Raw genomic sequence first — 18,192 nt, forward strand, 5'->3', positions numbered from 1 at the left:
TTCAGTTCAGTCGCTCAGTCATGTCTGACTCTTTGTAACCCCATGGACTGCAGCACACCAGGCCTCCCTGTCCATCACCATCTCCCGGAGTTCACTCAGACTCACGTCCATTGAGTCAGTGATGCCATCCAGCCATCTCATCCTCTGTCGTCCCCTTCTCCTCCTGCCCCCAATCCCTCCCAGCATCAGAGTCTTTTCCAATGAGTCAACTCTTCACATGAGGTGTCCAAAGTACTGGAGTTTCAGCTTCAGCATCATTCCCTCCAAAGAAATCCCAGGGTTGATCTCCTTCAGAATGGACTGGTTGGATCTCCTTGCAGTCCAAGGGACTCTCAAGAGTCTTCTCCAATACCACAGTTCAAAAGCATCAATTCTTCGGTGCTTAGCTTTCTTCACAGTTCAACTCTCAGATCCTATACATGACCACAGGAAAAACCATAGCCTTGACTAGACGGACCTTAGTTGGCAAAGTAATGTCTCTGTTTTTGAATATGCTATCTAGGTTGGTCATAACTTTTCTTCCAAGGAGTAAGCGTCTTTTAATTTCATGGCTGTAGTCACCATCTGCAGTGATTTTGGAGCCCCCCAAAATAAAGTCTGACATTGTTTCTACTGTTTCCCTATCTATTTGCCATGAAGTGATGGGACCAGACGCCATGATCTTAGTTTTCTGAATGTTGAGCTTTAAGCCACCTTTTTCACTCTCCACTTTCACTTTCATCAAGAGGCTTTTTAGTTCCTCTTCACTTTCTGCCATAAGGGTGGTGTCATCTGCATATCTGAGGTGATTGATATTTCTCCCAGCAATCTTGATTGCAGTTTGTGTTTCTTCCAGTCCAGCGTTTCTCATGATGTACTCTGCATAGAAGTTAAATAAGCAGGGTGACACTATACAGCCTTGACGTATTCCTTTTCCTATTTGGAAACAGTCTGTTGTTCCATGTCCAGTTCTAACTGTTGCTTCCTGACCTGCATACAGGTTTCTCAAGAGGCAGGTTAGGTGGTCTGGTATTCCCATCTCTTTCAGAATTTTCCACAGTTTCTTGTGATCTACACAGTCAAAGACTTTGTCATAGTCAATAAAGCAGAAATAGATGTTTTTCTGGAACTCTCCTGCTTTTTCCATGATCCAGCGGATGTTGGCAATTTGATCTCTGGTTCCTCTGCCTTTTCGAAAACCAGCTTGAACATCTGGAAGTTCACGGTTCACATACTCTTGAGGCCTGGCTTGGAGAATTTTGAGCATTCCTTTACTAGCGTGTGAGATGAGTGCAATGGTGGGGTAGTTTGAGCATTCTTTGGCATTGCCTTTCTTTGGGGTTGGAATGAAAACTGACCTTTTCAGTCCTGTGGCCACTGCTGAGTTTTCCAAATTGGCTGGCATATTGAGTGTAGCACTTTCACAGCATTATCTTTCAGGATTTGAAACAGCTCAAATGGAATTCCATCACCTCCATTAGCTTTGTTCATAGTGATGCTTTCTAAGGCCCACTTCACTTCACATTCCAGGATGTCTGGCTCTAGGTGAGTGATCACACCATCATGATTATCTTGGTCTTGAAGATCTTTTTTATACAATTCTTCTGTGTATTCCTGCCACCTCTTCTTAATATCTTCTGCTTCTGTTAGGTCCGTACCATTTCTGTCCTTTAGCGAGCCCATCTTTGCCTGAAATGTTCCTTTGGTATCTCTAATTTCCTTGAAGAGATCTCTAGTCTTTCCCATTCTGTTGTTTTCCTCTATTTCTTTGCATTGATTCCTGGGGAAGGCTTTCTTATCTCTTCTCAAACTGGTGCTCAATTACTTCAGGAAAACCTCTCCAGGAACTTATTTATCTCTTTTAGTTCCTTTGTTAATCAAATCAAAAGAAAACAGAAACAAAACACCCTAAGGGTAGCACTAGTGATACACTTGAAATGGAAAGGAATCTACTTGGAGGAAAACTATACCTAAGAACTTCCACAAACCTTACAACCTTGCAAGTTAGTTTAGAATCTTCCTGAAACAATCATTATATTGCTGCTTCTTCCAGACAAATCTGTCCTGAGGCTCCAACAGTCTCGATAAATAAAACAGTTTCTAATTTAATGCTACTTTGATTACTAGCACTGCAACATTATTTTTTCCAATGTTTTATTCTTCCCTAGGGTTTTAGATCTTCAAAGACTAGCACCAAAGCACCATTTACAACTTTATTTCTATGGAGAGAAATGCTCTAAAATTTCCAAGAGCTATGCCCAAATACTTTGTAGAACACAATGTTTTTCAGTTGGAAACTGCTAATATTGATGAAATGAGTTTTGAAAACAAAAACATTTTTTAACAGGAGCATATAGGGACAGAGGGGGCTCCTTGATTCAGCCTCTTATTCCTGCCTACCCCTCACCCAACCTTGGCCCCAAACACACACAAAGGTGATTGAAGTTCTATAAAAATAATCTACTACTCAAGCTGTTCCAAAGTAATCTGAGGAGGAGAATAAAAAAGGGCCAGATATATGACTGTAACTCCTCAAATAATTAAGAATATTATTGATAGCTTATTTTATACTTTGGTTTATTCTCATCATAATACATTTCATGTAAAATTCAGCATTGCCAACTGAATTATTGAAATTTCAAGATTAATGTTCACAAATGAACAATTTTTTCATATTTATGTTTTGGTTTTTTAAAAATAAAAGTAAAAACTTATTCTGAACTGGAATTTGAAGACAATTAGAAAATCAGCTATAGGAAGATTTATTTTTATCAAAAATCTAACTTGTTGGAACATCTTAGTATTAGTTATTATATATATATGTTAAATTCTTTCATTAGATTACATTATATTTTTAAATTAGAGAACAAAGAATGTCAAAAAGATTTTTCCATAAAACAAGAAGCACCTTCTAGAAGCTTCCTAGTCAGAAAAGATTTTTGCAATTTAATTTTTGAGAACTTATAGCTTTACAAAAACATTTATTTACCACCGTTTTCATAAAAATATTGTCTATTTTCCTTTGTAATCCTGTTTATAATTATCATTATATTTACTTTTAGCACATCTATGTAAAAATTAAATCTACTCTTTGCTAAAAATGTTATTTTAGAAACAGAGAAATTCAAGCAGTCAAATAAATTGGAGGTTTTTTGTACTTTGGAGGATGTCTCCAACCAAAATCAAGTTTTAAAAAATTACTTGATGCTAAAGATTTTATCTTGAAACATTTTACAAATTGTCAAAGATACAGAGATATAAGCTCTAGAAAAGGAAAAATTAAGAATTAAGTTTGCAAGCAAACTTGCAAGAAGTACAAGGGAGTTGCTTCAGGACTAGCTGGCCATGTAAGAAAACACAGCAAACATCTGAACAGAAAAACTGCACAAAATTCCTAAGGATGCTAAGTTTACATTAGACTATTCATAATGAGAAAACAGCAACTTTATCACAATCACTGCATTCACAAAGATCATCTGTCTTCAGGTAGGCAAGGCAGGGAGTCTGGATTTACAGGAAGTTTTATTATTTGGAGACCAGAACAGTCTCCTTTATTTTTGCTATATACGAGGATACAAAGTATTGTGATTCCAACTGTAGAGTGTGTATGGTTTTGAAATCAGGGCAAGGTCTTATATTTCACTTCTACAACATGTACATTTTTACTTATTGAACATTCTGTCCTCCTTCCTTACCATGAATACACATGGTTGGTTTTCAGGGTTTTAATGTTGTTGATTTAGTTGGTATGTCTCTTCAAATACCTTCTCTGTGAATTTTTTTAAAACTTGCTTTAGCCCAAATGTGAGCATTCCCGCATGTTTTTCTCCTACCTAACACGGACTGGCACCCTTTAATATGTATCCCATAATCAAGCACCCATGCTAATTTCTTGGTTTAACCAGTCATTAAAAGCAGGCTTCACTCTTAATAAATCTGTTTCATAAGAACAATATATAGCAAGAAAGCAGTCTTAAAATAAGCTACATAAAGGTAAACACAAATGAATATAATAGCCACTGTAAAAGATTTAAACACAATATTGCTCAGTCATGTCTGACTTTTTGCGACCCTATGGATTATAACCCACCAAGCTTCTCTGTCCATGGGATTCTCCAGGCAAGAATACTGGAGTAGGTTGTCATTTTCTCCTCCAGGGGAATCTTCCCCACCCAAGGACTGAACCCACCTCTCCTGCATCTCCTGCACTGCAGGCAAATTCTTTACCACTGAGCCACTGGGGAAACCCTAAACACAGTATCAGTTCAGTTCAGTTCAGTCGCTCAGTCGTGTCCAACTCTTTGGGACCCCATGAGCTGCAATATAGATAAATAAAATTTAAGGTGTTTAAGGGAAAAAAATCATCTTTAAGTCCATACACTAAATGTTAAATGTTTCCACTACAGGATATGGGTTAAACTCAAACTGGTTTGATATCAAAATTAAAAAAATGGCGTTAGATTTATAACTTCCTTTCTTCATCACTTTAACATGCACTTAAAAGATTTTATTGCTTCTCTAAAATACTTAGTAACATTAATCTTAATGTTTCTAAATATTTTGTGGTTACAAGAAATAATTCAATAGTTGAAATAATGAAGCATTCCACAAAAGATGATGATAAAGAGACCTTAATTCCCAATGATTTAGCTTTCCAACCTATCTACAAGTTGTAGTTTGAAACAAAAATTACCCTTCCATCATTAAAAATGAAAATTACTGTTTTCTTTTTCAGTCCTTCTAAACTTTGTTACCCTGTTTGGATATGCTGCACTCTTCTGGGCATAGAATTTCACAGCAGTTATCCAAAAAAAGAGCCAAACAGTTGGCTTTATCGAACAATAATTTCCCATTAACAAAAACTTTCGTTTTACACAAAACAAATACTGTAATGCTGGTTAAAATGAATACTAAAATGAAATCTGTAATAAGGATTTTAAAATTTTATTTTAGATTTTCTCACACAGCCTAAATCCTGAGAACAACTATGCTGTGGGCACCTTCCTAAAAGGTGTCAGCTGTTTCCTTTCTTCTAAAGACAACAAGCGGAAACATCTAAAATCACCTTTCTAGAGAAGCATGCGGGATAGAAGATAAGCCTGCTATCAACTAGCTTTCAGAAGTAGGAAATGGGAAGGTAGTTAACTTTCTTCTCTTTGATAACCCTTTATTTGCAGAGCAACAGGGGAATTACAAACACGTTTTGCAAAATAATGCTGTCTAGAAGACAATCTCTGTTGGACCAACTCCTTATTTCCCTGGAAGTAGTCAAATTCAAGTCAATTTCAACAATGTTGAAATTTATTACTTGAAGCTATGGCAGCATAAAACTTCTTTAAGTGGAAAATATGACCAACTTGTATGAGGTAGGTGACTTTTGAAAGTGGGGGTGGGTGGGGGAGCTACACTTTTTTTTTTAAGGGGGAGAGGATTCAGCCGAAGATTTCGGAGCAACCACAGAACCACTAAGGCTCTTAGGTGATAGGATGTTCGACCAAAGAGCTCAAAAGCTGAGCTCAAGAGCTCTCCAAATCACAGCCTCTCATCAAGGGACTTTTGGGTTAACTGCTACCGAGCACTGGCGGAATCCCTGCTTTGGGTAAAGAAGAGAAACCATGCTTCATAGAGATCTGGCAATTCTTGGCAAGACCCCATCCTTCTCGGCCCTCCTGGAGCGGGCCCCGCACGGCCAGGCGCAGGTCCGAGGGGGCAGCAAGGAGGTCCTGCATCAGCCCAGGCGCCTCCTCCGCAACTCGAGACCAGCCACCCTCTGGGACCCGGGCCCGAGGCCAGAGCGGGATAAACTCCCGGACCCCGGGTCCTGCCCGTCGCCTCCGGCCCATGGCCTCAGTGGAGGGTCAGGCTGCCCGGCTTCCCGCCGCCTCTCCCGCCCGCCTCGTGCCTCAGGGGCCCCGGCTACCTCCCCGCCCCCGGCCGGGCCCCCGCGAGGCTGCGCTTCCCGTAAACTCCCCTCTCGGCGCGGCCCCCCTCCCCGCCTCGGCCCCGCCCCCGGGGGGCCCTGAGCGGCGCGTGATTGGCCCGGCCGCGCCGTCACTCTCCGGCCGCGTCACCGCCCTCGTTTCCGACCGCCCCGAGACCGGCAGTGGTGTTAGTGCTCGCGGGGCCGCGGCGGAGGGTGTCGCGCTGCCCTGTTCGCTCCGACTCGCCCGCGGGTCGGCGCGCTAGCCCAGCAGCGCGGTGCTCGGGGCTGCGGGGAGGCACGCTCAGACGCCACCTGGGAAGCGGAGAGACAGCTGGTCCCATCTTCGGGATGAGGAGCAGGCGAAGTTGACGAGTCCCCCACCGTTACCCCTGCTGCGCCTCTCCCGCGCTGCCCTCTGCAAGGAGGTGACCGCGCGCGGCCCTGCTCCAGGTGTGCGCGGGACACCCCGCCCCCGAGACCCGCTAACTTCACCCCTAAGTCCAAAGAGTGGGCTCCGAGGGCGGTGCCGGCAGCTGGACTCCGGACTCCTTGCCGGGGGAGCTGTCCTGGCGGCTCTCGCGGCCGTCGGAGGGTGGAGACCGGTGGAAACTTTATCACCATCCTGGTTAATTACTGTGTTTTTACTGTTTCTCTCCCCGCAGGGGCTGCAGCGAGAGGTCTGTCGCGCGCGCGTCGTTTTCCAAAGGAGCCGCCTCGGGGAGAAGACCCTGAGGGGAGTTGTCTCCCCAGGGGATACCTGCAGCCCGGGCGGGGGGTTTGGGCGGCCTGGATGCCCAGGACGCAGCCCCGCGGCCGCTGACGCCCGGCAGCGGCGAAGTTTGGCTGCTGAGCGGCGCGGCGCGAGGCCACTGGACAGCGGGCGACCCGGCGGCCGGGGCGGCGGGCGCGATGCCCGTGGGGGGCCTGTTGCCGCTCTTCAGTAGTTCGGCGGGCGGCGGCCTGGGCGGGGGGCTTGGCGGCGGCGGCGGCGGCGGCGGCGGCAGCAGCGGCAGGAAGGGGTCGGGCCCCGCCGCCTTCCGCCTGACGGAGAAGTTCGTGCTGCTGTTGGTGTTCAGCGCCTTCATCACGCTCTGCTTCGGGGCAATCTTCTTCCTGCCCGACTCTTCCAAGCTGCTCAGCGGGGTCCTGTTCCACTCCAGCCCCGCCCTGCAGCCGGCCGCCGACCACAAGCCCGGACCCGGGGCGCGCGCCGAGGACGCGGCGGAGGGGCGCGCCCGGCGCGGCGAGGAGGGCGCTCCGGGAGACCCCGCGGCCTCCCTAGAGGACAACTTGGCCAGGATCCGCGAAAACCACGAGCGGGCTCTGAGGGAAGCCAAGGAGACCTTGCAGAAGCTGCCCGAGGAGATCCAGAGAGACATCCTGATGGAGAAGGAGAAGGTGGCCCAGGACCAGCTGAGTAACAGGGCGGGGTTCAGAAGGCTGCCCCCCGTGTACTTAGCACCCCTGAATACAATCGGGGCGATCGACCGGGAACCCGCCGACGCCGCCATCCGCGAGAAAAGGGAAAAGATCAAAGAGGTGAGTGCGCCCAGCTAGAAATCCCTCCAGACCCGCGGTGTTTTTCTGGGAGAAATGACAGACCTTTGAAACTCTTAACTGTGTGATATTACAGTGCTGGGGGTGGGGAGGGGGGCGGAGGGCAGGTCTGTAACATCAGTGTGGGGAAGACAGGGAGGTTTTCCACTTCCACCAGATGCAGTGTCAAAGGCTCTTTCACTTCCCTTTTATTGTCAAAGTAGATGTGACCAATTAGGATCTGAGGTTGAATCCCGTTGTTTTTAACTTGCATGCTCCAGTGAGCATAAACCACACGAAGTAGGTATTAAATACATGGGCAGATCCTGTGCAGACTTCCTCTTCCACTGGCCAATAGGTGGTTAAACGTCCCTGAAAACAGCAACAGTGAAGGTCCCAAACAGCCTTCTAATAAAGTTTGGACGTGGGTTTGGAATGAAGCTTGAATGTAAACGCAAAGCATCAATCACGCATCACAGAAATGTTCCAACAGCAGGCCAGCCCAGCCCGCGTTCAGTCACGTGGCCCCATTTCGCCAGGTGGCATCCTGTGTGTACTTACAGACTATAAAGGTGAAACTTGAGAACTTGTTATCATAGAGGGCACACTGTTGTTTACTTTTCACAAAAAGAAAAAAAAAAAAAAAAGATGTAAAAAGCCAGCCTGCTGCTTCTTGCGTTTCTAGTGTAGCTGGAAAGAGTATTCCATGTGATGCAACAGGTTTTCCTCCCCAGCAGCGCAATGACGACAGACTTAATCTCGGGCAAACATGGACTTTAAGTCTTTCATAATTTCTTTCCTGTAATTTTCGGTTGGAACTTGAAACATATGGTCAGTTTGTGCTTAGCTTGAAGCTGAAGAGGACCTTAAAAATCGTTTCAGACTATCATTTGAAAAATGAACGTTGAAAGGCCCAGAGCCCCAGAACCAGCTAGTGACTGAGTCAGGACTTGAAGCCCAGACTTCTTGTCACCAGGCTGTCTGTGGACAAGCCTCCTTTCTCAGCTACTCTTCCCTGTGAAACTATACCATTCTGGATTTTTGCACAATCCAACAACTGTAGAAACCATGTTAAAAGCATGTTACCCCAAATTTTGATTCCAATTTCTGAAATACACTATGAATTTTCATTTTTTTTTAAGTTTCACAGGGTTTGAAAATAAATGCTGTGTTTTGACATTGGACCAGGTACTCAGGAAAGGAAGCTTCCTGGTTCCCCCCTCCCCCATTTTCAGAGCATAAAAAGAGTTTTGAGGTTGTGAAGAGGTACTTAGCAAGTGGCTGCAGATTGGAGGTAGCTTGATCGTTGTACGACCAGATGAATTGGGTTAAGCTGTAATTGAGCAAGTTAAGGTGGATTTGGGTCCCTTTCAGTTTATCCTAGGCAGACTGCCTGCAGTCATCCCTCCTGTACCATAGCCCATCAGCCTTTTAACTATGGGACCCTTCCTCAGGCATAAAACCTTCCCAGACTTGGGGAAGTGGATTGTACTCCCTGTGACAACTTCTTTCTAGCAGTTCTCCTTCTCCATGAAACTCTTCTCCCACTCTCCAGGAAGATGGAAAAAAGCTCTGCTTTCACCAGTCATCTCCCTCTCCTTTTCATCTCTCAGCCTCCTTGAAAATATCCCACCAAAACCCATAGATAAATTAGCCCCAAATCTGTATCTGCTAATGTTTTCCTTAAGTTTGAAGCAGTGTAATTCACATTTCATGCCTCTGAATTCCTATGAATTGACAGTGCAGATCAAATTGTCCCAGGATATTATTTTAAATATTATAGATCTGTGGATGTGAAAAAGCTATTGGTACCGATTAGTACAGAGTAAAAGTGCATTTAGATCAGAAGCACTGGGGTGGTAGCAGTCAATTCAGGACAGAATATTAACAGTACGTGTTCCTCACGTATCTGTTGCTATTAGATCCAGCATTATCTTTGTCTGTAGATCAAAAGATCTTAATTAACCATGTAAAGGAAATTTATGTAGCCTTCTGTATCAGTGTGATGCTAACATCTTTGTACCTGGATGTTTTGAAACTGCCCAGTCTTGCATAAAGTGGTGGAACTAAATGGATTCTTTAAAATTTCATGTTGCCCTGAGATCCAAGGGGGGTGTGTAGGTGGGCATAGAAAGCCAACATGATTAGCTTTAGTATTTAGTCAAAGACTAATGGGAAGAAATGGATTATGGTTTTCCATCAGATTAGTTCAGGCAGATGTGTTCCTTGGTAAACCAAAAAAAAGGTTAACTCATGCTATTATAAAACTGTGCTGTAAACATTCAGTTTTAGAGAGGGAAGAGTGGTTGCCCATTATGAATGGACTTCAACTTGATACATATAGATTCAGTTTCAGATACTATGTATGCCTTGTCAGGAACCAATGGATCTTTGCCTTGATCTTGATTTGTATTGTTCCTGTTTTTTCTAGTTCTTTTTATTTACTTAGGTTCTCTATCACACCTGGAGGTACTAACAGTGTTATAGGTAAAATTTAGAAAGTATTGATATAAGCAAGTCTTCTAACATATTGGGAGCTTGGACTATAATTTCTGAGCCAAACTTTCATTTTGTAAATTTGGTTTAAAAACAGCCAGTGCTTTTTTGTTTTGCCAACGCAGTTGTGTTACTGGTATTGTGGTAAATTTTTTTTAAAATTTGTGTTAAGGGGAAACAGTCTTTAATTTCAAATAGGATGTTTATTGCCTAGCACTCTTCACAAAAGGTGCTAGCTACATGCTTTCTAGTACTGACTGGATGGATGGTAAATATTTGTCATAAAACTTAAAACTGAAATTAGGACATCCCCCACCCCATGAAAACTTCATAAATAAATAAACTATGGGACTTCCATGAAATTTATAATACATACATAGTACGTATTCCCAGGAGGCTGATCTTTAAGTTGCCCTTAACTTTAAAAAGCAAATGAAGCACAGAAGAGAAAGAGCACCATGGAATTTTTAGAAAAATAGTAATTTCTTTTTCTACCCCAACATTTTTTAAAAAATCAGGAAGCTTTTAGGGGGAGTCTACGCAAAGCATCCACACTATCCTTTAGAATTAGAACCTTAATCCTAATTTAGAGTATAAACTTTCCCCCCCATTTTTGTGTAATTATGGGGAGGGTCTCTGAGTAATAGGGCCTGAAGACAGTCAAACTATCAATGTGATCCCTCCCTTCTTAGACTGGAACCCCCACCAGTCTAAATGGGATGGGAGTGGGGAGGCTGACAGCCAGGTTTGGGCCTATCAAGTATGGTTTTAGGACCAGTTAACTGTTGGGTCACAGTTTTCTTCTCTAGGTTTCTCAAAATAGGCCTTAGTTTTTAATTCCAGAACTGTTACGTAATTAAAAGTTGAAAGAAAATTTTCATATTGATAGCTAATGGTGAAGATATATTTTTATGCCTGACACACTAGCCTTAGGTTGTTCATGAGTCTATAATTTATGTTAACTACTGACAATTAACTTTTATTAAAAATCAGACATAGGAATAATCTACCTTGACATTAAAACAAGACATTTTTATTTTGAAACTTATTTGTATGAGTAGTAGTATGGAAAATAATATTTGCAAAATAATAAAGGCCACCATTTGAAGACCTGACTCTGAAGGAGCTTGGAAGGCCTTGGGTTACCTTGCCTGTTCAGCTCACCAAGTTCTGAAACACACCAGACATTGAGCAGGAGCAAATGCAAGATTTTCCCACTCTTAGGACCTTCCTCAGAGCAAGTAGGTCACGGAGCATTTGTAAAAATTTCTCTCTTTAACAAGTAAATGAATAAATTTAAGATTTCAGCAGTGTAAGTATTAGAGTAGATGCTGAGTGTTGAACATTAATATATGTACAGATGCAGGAAAAGGTTGTTAATGGATAATCAGTTATGCTCAGCTCAATTTTCTGTAAGCTACTGATAATTTCTTCGGGAGGAGTATTTTTCTCTTACTGGGTAACTTAACATTCATATAAAGGAGCTCTATATAGGATCTAGAACCTAGTTAATTCAGTGGAAAAGAGGTTAAAAAATGTATTTTCAAGTAAATGCATCTTTATTTCTTAAGTGAGCTAATAAACCACTCTGAGAAATTTATGCTGATGATTCACATTTGTAAAAAGTGTCAATTGAATGAGTGAATTTGTTGGACTTCAGCAGCTTAGTTAACTTATTTGTATTAAATTATATAATAAGCTATGGTAATACAAATTCATTATCAGAACAAGTTTAAAGCATGGGTCTAAAGGTCAGACAGGAGGAAACCCAACAGGTCAGTATGAGTGATGAGGGCTGTATATACATGGGTAGATCAGCACTGCATAGGACCCTTATATATCATAACCCAGTAGAGAACTTGTGGCCTTTTAAGTCCTTTATAACCTACAAAAACCACTAAAATGTGTTTGTCAAAGGTGAGTTTTGGTTGGTCACTATAGGAGTAGCTCCCCTGCTGGGCTCTGTGGATACCATGAGATGCCTTTCCCCTAAGGAGGCAGAAATGATAAAGGACAAGCCAGTGTTTGGTATTTTAAGAAAGAGATTCTTTGGGGAAACTAAGCCTTGACTTTTCCCTCAGTGTTCTTTGTCTAATGTCTTGTGCAGTATTAAATAATTGAGCTACCTCTAGTCCCCCACCCTTTACTATTAAATACGTTTAAAGGTCCTTTAAACAAGTCTGCCAAATTTTTTCCTATTATCGAAAAATGCTATAAAAATAACTCTGATTTTTGAAAGTAAATGTGCAGTTTAGTTCAGTCACTCAGTTGTGTCAGGCTCTTTGTGACCCCACGGACTGCAGCATGCCAGGCTTCCCTGTCCATCATCAACTCCCGGAGACTTGCTCAAACTCATGTCCATCGAGTCAGTGATGCCATCCAACCATCTCATCTTTTGTCATCCTCTTCTCCTCCTGGCGTCAATCTTTCCAATGTACTCGAAGCCATAAAACATTGTATCTGAATGAGACGTTAGAGATAGCTACCATAAAGGCAGCTGAGACACAAAGATTGCCCTGAAAATCATTTTACTAGTCAGTTAGTGGTAGAGTTGAGCATGGAAGTCCAGTTCTGGGTGAATGTTGCTCATTATCCGGACATGACTTGCCTCCTAAGTAAAATGTCAAGGAGGTGTATAAATTGACTCTCAGATTCATTATTTGCAGACACTAATGTCAAGTAACTGCAAAACATGTACAATCCTGTAGTATTATAACTTTGGTCTCATATGAATTACGTTAACTATTGTAATTTTAAAAAAGATCTTACTAGGGTCATGGTTAAGAAGGCCTCTTCCTTTTAAAGCCATCCTGGGAAATTTGATGATATCTTTTTCTCCTATGAAGATACCTGCAGGGAAACAGAGGAATTAGTAATTACTCAATTGGGCATTCTTTTCAAAGAGAGCTAGGGGAGAAATTAAAAAAAAAAAAGAGGAAAGGGGTGTACCAGCGTGGAAGAGTTCTTTCAAACCATAAATGTAGGTGCTCTTTTGACATTGCACAATGCATAACAGAAGAATTGAAAGCTAACCTGAAGAAGTATATATTTTTTCTAAATTGTGAATATGTTAACACATTTACAGAGACTTGGAAAATAAAGAGCAATTATATATAGTTCCACTATGTATTATAATTATTTCTAAAAGTAGATAAATTAAGATTTTTAGTTGGTGTTTCAATATCAAACTCTCAAAAATTAATAGAATGGATAGACGGAAAATTAGAAGGATAGAGTAGACCTGAAAAAGCGCTATGAATCAATTCAACGTAATTAAGATTTATATAATTTTCACACAACAACAGAGTACAAATTCTATTCTAGTTCCCATAGACTATAAACTTGGAGACACTGGGACATATCCAGGGACATAAAACAAGATGCAAAAATTTCATGGTCTAAAGATCTTGAAATCATATAGTCTGTTCTCTTATCACTATGGAATTATGTTAGAAATCAATATCGAAAGATACTTGAAAATAACCCACATATTTTTATGTGCAATGTGACAGTTACCAAGAGCATCTTTACTTAGCCAAGTAAAAAGCTTCAATAAAGTCATAAGATTGAAAAAATGAAGGGGGTGATTGCAGAGAAAAAAGGATTTAAATGAGAAATGAATATCAAAATGAGAAATTAACATAAAAAATACTTAACCCCATGTGTTTGGAAATAAAATGTCTATTTTTAAATAAGTGTATCAAAGAAACCATAACAAGGGAAATTAGAAAGTATTTGTGACAGAATAAAAATGAAAAGAGAAGTTATCAGAATTTGTTGCATGAGGCTGAAGCTGCTCAATGCAACTAAATGCAATGTGGAATCTTGTATAAGGTATGAAAACAAATAATGGATACTAATATAAAGTTTTTGATATTTGAACAAAATCTTCACTTTATAATACAATGTGATACAATAATACTGTATCACATGTTACTTTCCTGGTTTTTTCTTTTTGCAGCATAGTATGTATTTATATTCTCAGAATTAGATTAGAAGTTTCAAGCCTCATTCAAAAAAAATGTTTTTTTTAAAATCACCAAGATAATAAGCTTTCTAGACTATTAGCAGTGATACTAGGTGCCAGAATAAATGGAACTATATCAAAGTTTTGAGTGAATATAAATTAGAAATCTAGCACTCTGTTCATAGTCAAACAAGCAGAATCAAAATGTAAATTTTTTAGCAAGGCAAAAATTCATAATTTTCTAAATTAAATATATTGTGCATGCTATTTTTGTACATATGTGTATACTTTTGTATGTATATGCATGTATACATATATGTATGTATATATGTATATGTATGTATACATATATGTAGCGTCGGACACGACTGAGCGACTTCACTGTCACTTTTCACTATCATGCATTGGAGAAGGAAATGGCAACCCACTCCAGTGTTCTTGCCTGGAGAATCCCAGGGACGGGGGAGCCTGGTGGGCTGCCATCTATGGGGTCACACAGAGTCCGGACACTACTGAAGTGACTTAGCAGCAGTAGCAGCAGCAGCATGTGTACAAAAGCTTTCTGTTACACTTCATGAAGGCTTGAGAAAGAACAACAAAAAAGAGAGATGGAGAAATTGGAAAACATAAACAAAATAGGAGCACTGAATGTGAAATAGAAAAAAATGAAACAAACTACATAGTACTAAAACATAATCTGTAGTCCAGTAGTTTTAAACATTGCTGCTCATTAGAATCAGGTCTGGAGCTTTGAAGAAAAAAACAACACCTGTGCATTTGTATTTTTCAAAATATTCCAAGATAATTCTAGTGTGCATCTGGATTTAAAAAAACAAGTACAGGTTTTTCTCTTAAATGGTAGTTTTGGGGATATAGAATTTTACTGATTTCTGTTGATATGGTCTTCCCGGGTGGCATAAAGAATCTGCCTGCCAATGCAGGAGATGCAAGAGACGTGGGTTCGATCCCTGATTCAGGAAGATCTCCTGGAGGAGGAAATGGCAACCTGCTCCAGTATTCTTGCCTGGAAAATTCCATGGACAGAGGAGGCTGGCAGGCTGTAGTTTATAGAGTCACAGAAAATGGGACATGAGTGAGCAACTGAGCACACAGTCATGATACAGTGGTATTAAATGAATAATAATGACTCGATGGACGTGAGTCTGAGTGAACTCCGGGAGTTGGTGATGGATGGGAGGCCTGGTGTGCTGCGATTCATAGGGTCGCAAAGAGTCTGACATGACTGAGGAACTGAACTGAACTGAATCACAATAGTGTGATAGGACCAGAAGCCATGATCTTAGTTTTCTGAATGTTGAGCTTTAAGCCACCTTTTTCACTCTCCTCTTTTGCTTTCATCAAGAGGCTTTTTAGTTCCTCCTCACTTTCTGCCATAAGGGTGGTGTCATCTGCATATCTGAGGTTATTGATATTTCTCCCAGCAATCTTGATTCCAGCTTGTGCTTCTTCCAGTCCAGCGTTTCTCATGATGTACTCTGCATAGAAGTTAAATAAGCAGAGTGACAATATACAGCCTTGACGTACTCCTTTTCCTATTTGGAACCAGTCTGTTGTTCCATGTCCAGTTCTAACTGTTGCTTCCTGACCTGCATACAGGTTTCTCAAGAGGCAGGTCAGGTGGTCTGGTATTCCCATCTCTTTCAGAATTTTCCACAGTTTCTTGTGATCCACACAGTCAAAGGCTTTGGCATAGTCAGTAAAGCAGAAATAGATGTTTTTCTGGAGCTCTCTTGCTTTTTCCATGATCCAGTGGATGTTGGCAATTTGACCTCTGGTTCGTCTGCCTTTTCTAAAACCACCTTGAAGTTGGAAGTTCACGGTTCATGTATTGCTGAAGCCTGGCTTGGAGAATTTTGAGCATTCCTTTACTAGCGTGTGAGATGAGTGCAATGGTGGGGTAGTTTGAGCATTCTTTGGCATTGCCTTTCTTTGGTATTGGAGTGAAAACTGACCTTTCCAGTCCTGTGGCCACTGCTGAGTTTTCCAAATTTGCTGGCAGATTGAGTGCAACACTTTCACAGCATCATCTTTCAGGATTTGAAATAGCTCAACCGGAATTCCATCACCTCCACTAGCTTTGTTCGTAGTGATGCTTTCTAAGGCCCACTTGACTTCACATTCCAGGATGTCTGGCTCCAGGTGAGTGATCACACCATCGTGATTATCTTGGTCTTGAAGATCTTTTTTGTACAGTTCTTCTGTGTATTCTTGCCACCTCTTCTTAATATCTTCTGCTTCTGTTAGGTCCATACCATTTCTGTCCTTTATCGAGCCCATCTTTGCAGTCCATTCTAAAGGAGATCAGTCCTGGGTGTTCTTTGGAAGGACTGATGCTAAAGCTGAAACTCCAGTACTTTGGCCACCTCATGGGAAGAGTTGACTCATTGGAAAAGACTCTCATGCTGGGAGGGATTGGGGGCAGGAGGAGAAGAGGACGACCGAGGATGAGATGGCTGGATGCCGTCACCGACTCGATGGACATGAGTTTGGGTGAACTTCGGGGGTTGGTGATGGACAGGAAGGCCTGGCGTGCTGCAATTCATGGGGTCACAAAGAGTCAGACATGACTGAGCGACTGAACTCAACTGAACTGAATCACAATAGTAAAAGATGTTTATCAGTTTTCACAATCAATAGTAGCCAGACCAAAGAAAAAAAAACCAGATAATTACAGCTGCAAGCCATGATGGAAACATGATTAACCTAACAATATAAAATAATCACATACAATTTGTGGGATTCATCTACCCCGCAGTCTATGTCTCTTGGTTGGTACATTTTTTACGTTTACATTTACCTTACATTTAAGGTAATTATCGATATGTGTGATCCTGTTAGCATTTTATTAATTGTTTGGGGTTTATTTTTTGTGGGTCCTTTCCTTCTATGTGTTTCCTGCCTAGAGAAGTTCCTTTAGCATTCATTGTAAAGCTGGTTTGGTGGTGCTGAATTCTCTTAGCTTTCGCTTGTGTGTAAAGCTTTTGATTTCTCCATCAGATGTGAATCAGAGTCTTGCTGGGTAGAGTATTCTTGGTTGTAGGTTCTTCCCTTTCATTGCTTTCAATATATCATGCCATTCCCTGACGGAGTATATATTTTTTAAAGTAGACATATTTAATAATAGCACTTATCTGTGGGATTCATGAAGTATGACAAAAATGAAGCAGACTCACAGGTATAGAGAACAAACTAGTGGTTACCAGTGATGAGAGGGAAGGGGGAGGGGGAAATCTAGGGACAGGGAATTAAGAGATGCAAACTGTTAGGTATGAAATAAGCTGCAAGGAGATACTGTGCAACATGAGGAATATAACCAATATTTTATAATAACAATACATGGAGTATAACTTTTAAAAATTGTGAATCACTGTATTGTTCACTTGTAACTTATATAATTTTGCATGTTAACTATACTTACCTTAAAAAAACAAAAAGTAGACATACGTTTAAAAAGCACCAATCTGGGATCTCTTCACCCAAGAAGGTTCTGGAGATTCTCCGGATGCTTTTACCTGCCCCTGCTACATTCTTTTGTAGCAACATGGTATGGTGAGAAGGGCTAGTTTTGGAGTCAGAGAAGTTGGGCCTGAATCTAGCTTTTACCGTATATTAGTTGTTGTGACCTTAAGCAAGTTGCTTAATCTGTCAGAGCTTCAGTTTTCTCATTTGTAAAATGGCAGTGATAATCAAGTACTCACTTTCTTGGATCAGAAAGCTTAAATGTGAGCATCCATACAAACACTTAAAATGGTATTAGTATTATACATGGGTTTCCCAGGTGGCACCAGTGGTAAAGAACTCGCCTGCCAGTGCAGGATCCATTAGACACTCGGGTTCGATCCCTGGGTCAGGAAGATTCCCTGGAATAGGAAATGGCAACCCACTCTAGTATTCTTGACTGGGAAGCCCCATGGACAGAGGAGCCTGGAAAGCTACGGTCCATGGGGTTACAAAGAGTCAGACATGACTGAAGTGACTTAGCACACATTATTATAAAGCACAGGGAGTGTATAATACATGTTGCTTGCTGTTGTTACTGTTAGTAGTCACTACCTGAAGCCATCAAGCCAAGATTACATTGTTTCAGACACTGTTTAATGCATCAGGAAAGTGGGTAATGGTGTTTCAAAAAGTTTTCAAAAACAAAGTTCAAAGTAGGTTTGCTTAAAGGGTACATTTCCAGTTCAGGATGATCTTTCAGACAGCTATGATTTTACTGTGTTACTGTCAACTCTGATTTTCTCATGTTCCTGCCAAGTCCAAAAAACTT

At 41.4% G+C, this 18,192-nt stretch overlaps 1 protein-coding gene across 1 annotated transcript in view; it reads left to right on the forward strand.

The window, feature by feature from the left end:
• Nucleotides 6,077–18,192, forward strand: part of MAN1A1 (mannosidase alpha class 1A member 1) — a 172,906-nt gene continuing 160,790 nt past the window's right edge. The window contains exons 1-2 of the mRNA XM_018053007.1: nucleotides 6,077–6,352; nucleotides 6,565–7,441. Of these exons, the coding sequence (XP_017908496.1) occupies nucleotides 6,812–7,441 (630 nt within the window). The 5' untranslated portion in view covers nucleotides 6,077–6,352; nucleotides 6,565–6,811. The remainder of the gene's footprint in view (nucleotides 6,353–6,564; nucleotides 7,442–18,192) is intronic.

Source organism: Capra hircus, chromosome 9 (genome assembly GCF_001704415.2).
Source record: "Capra hircus breed San Clemente chromosome 9, ASM170441v1, whole genome shotgun sequence".
In the NCBI taxonomy this organism is placed as follows: Eukaryota; Metazoa; Chordata; class Mammalia; order Artiodactyla; family Bovidae; genus Capra; species Capra hircus.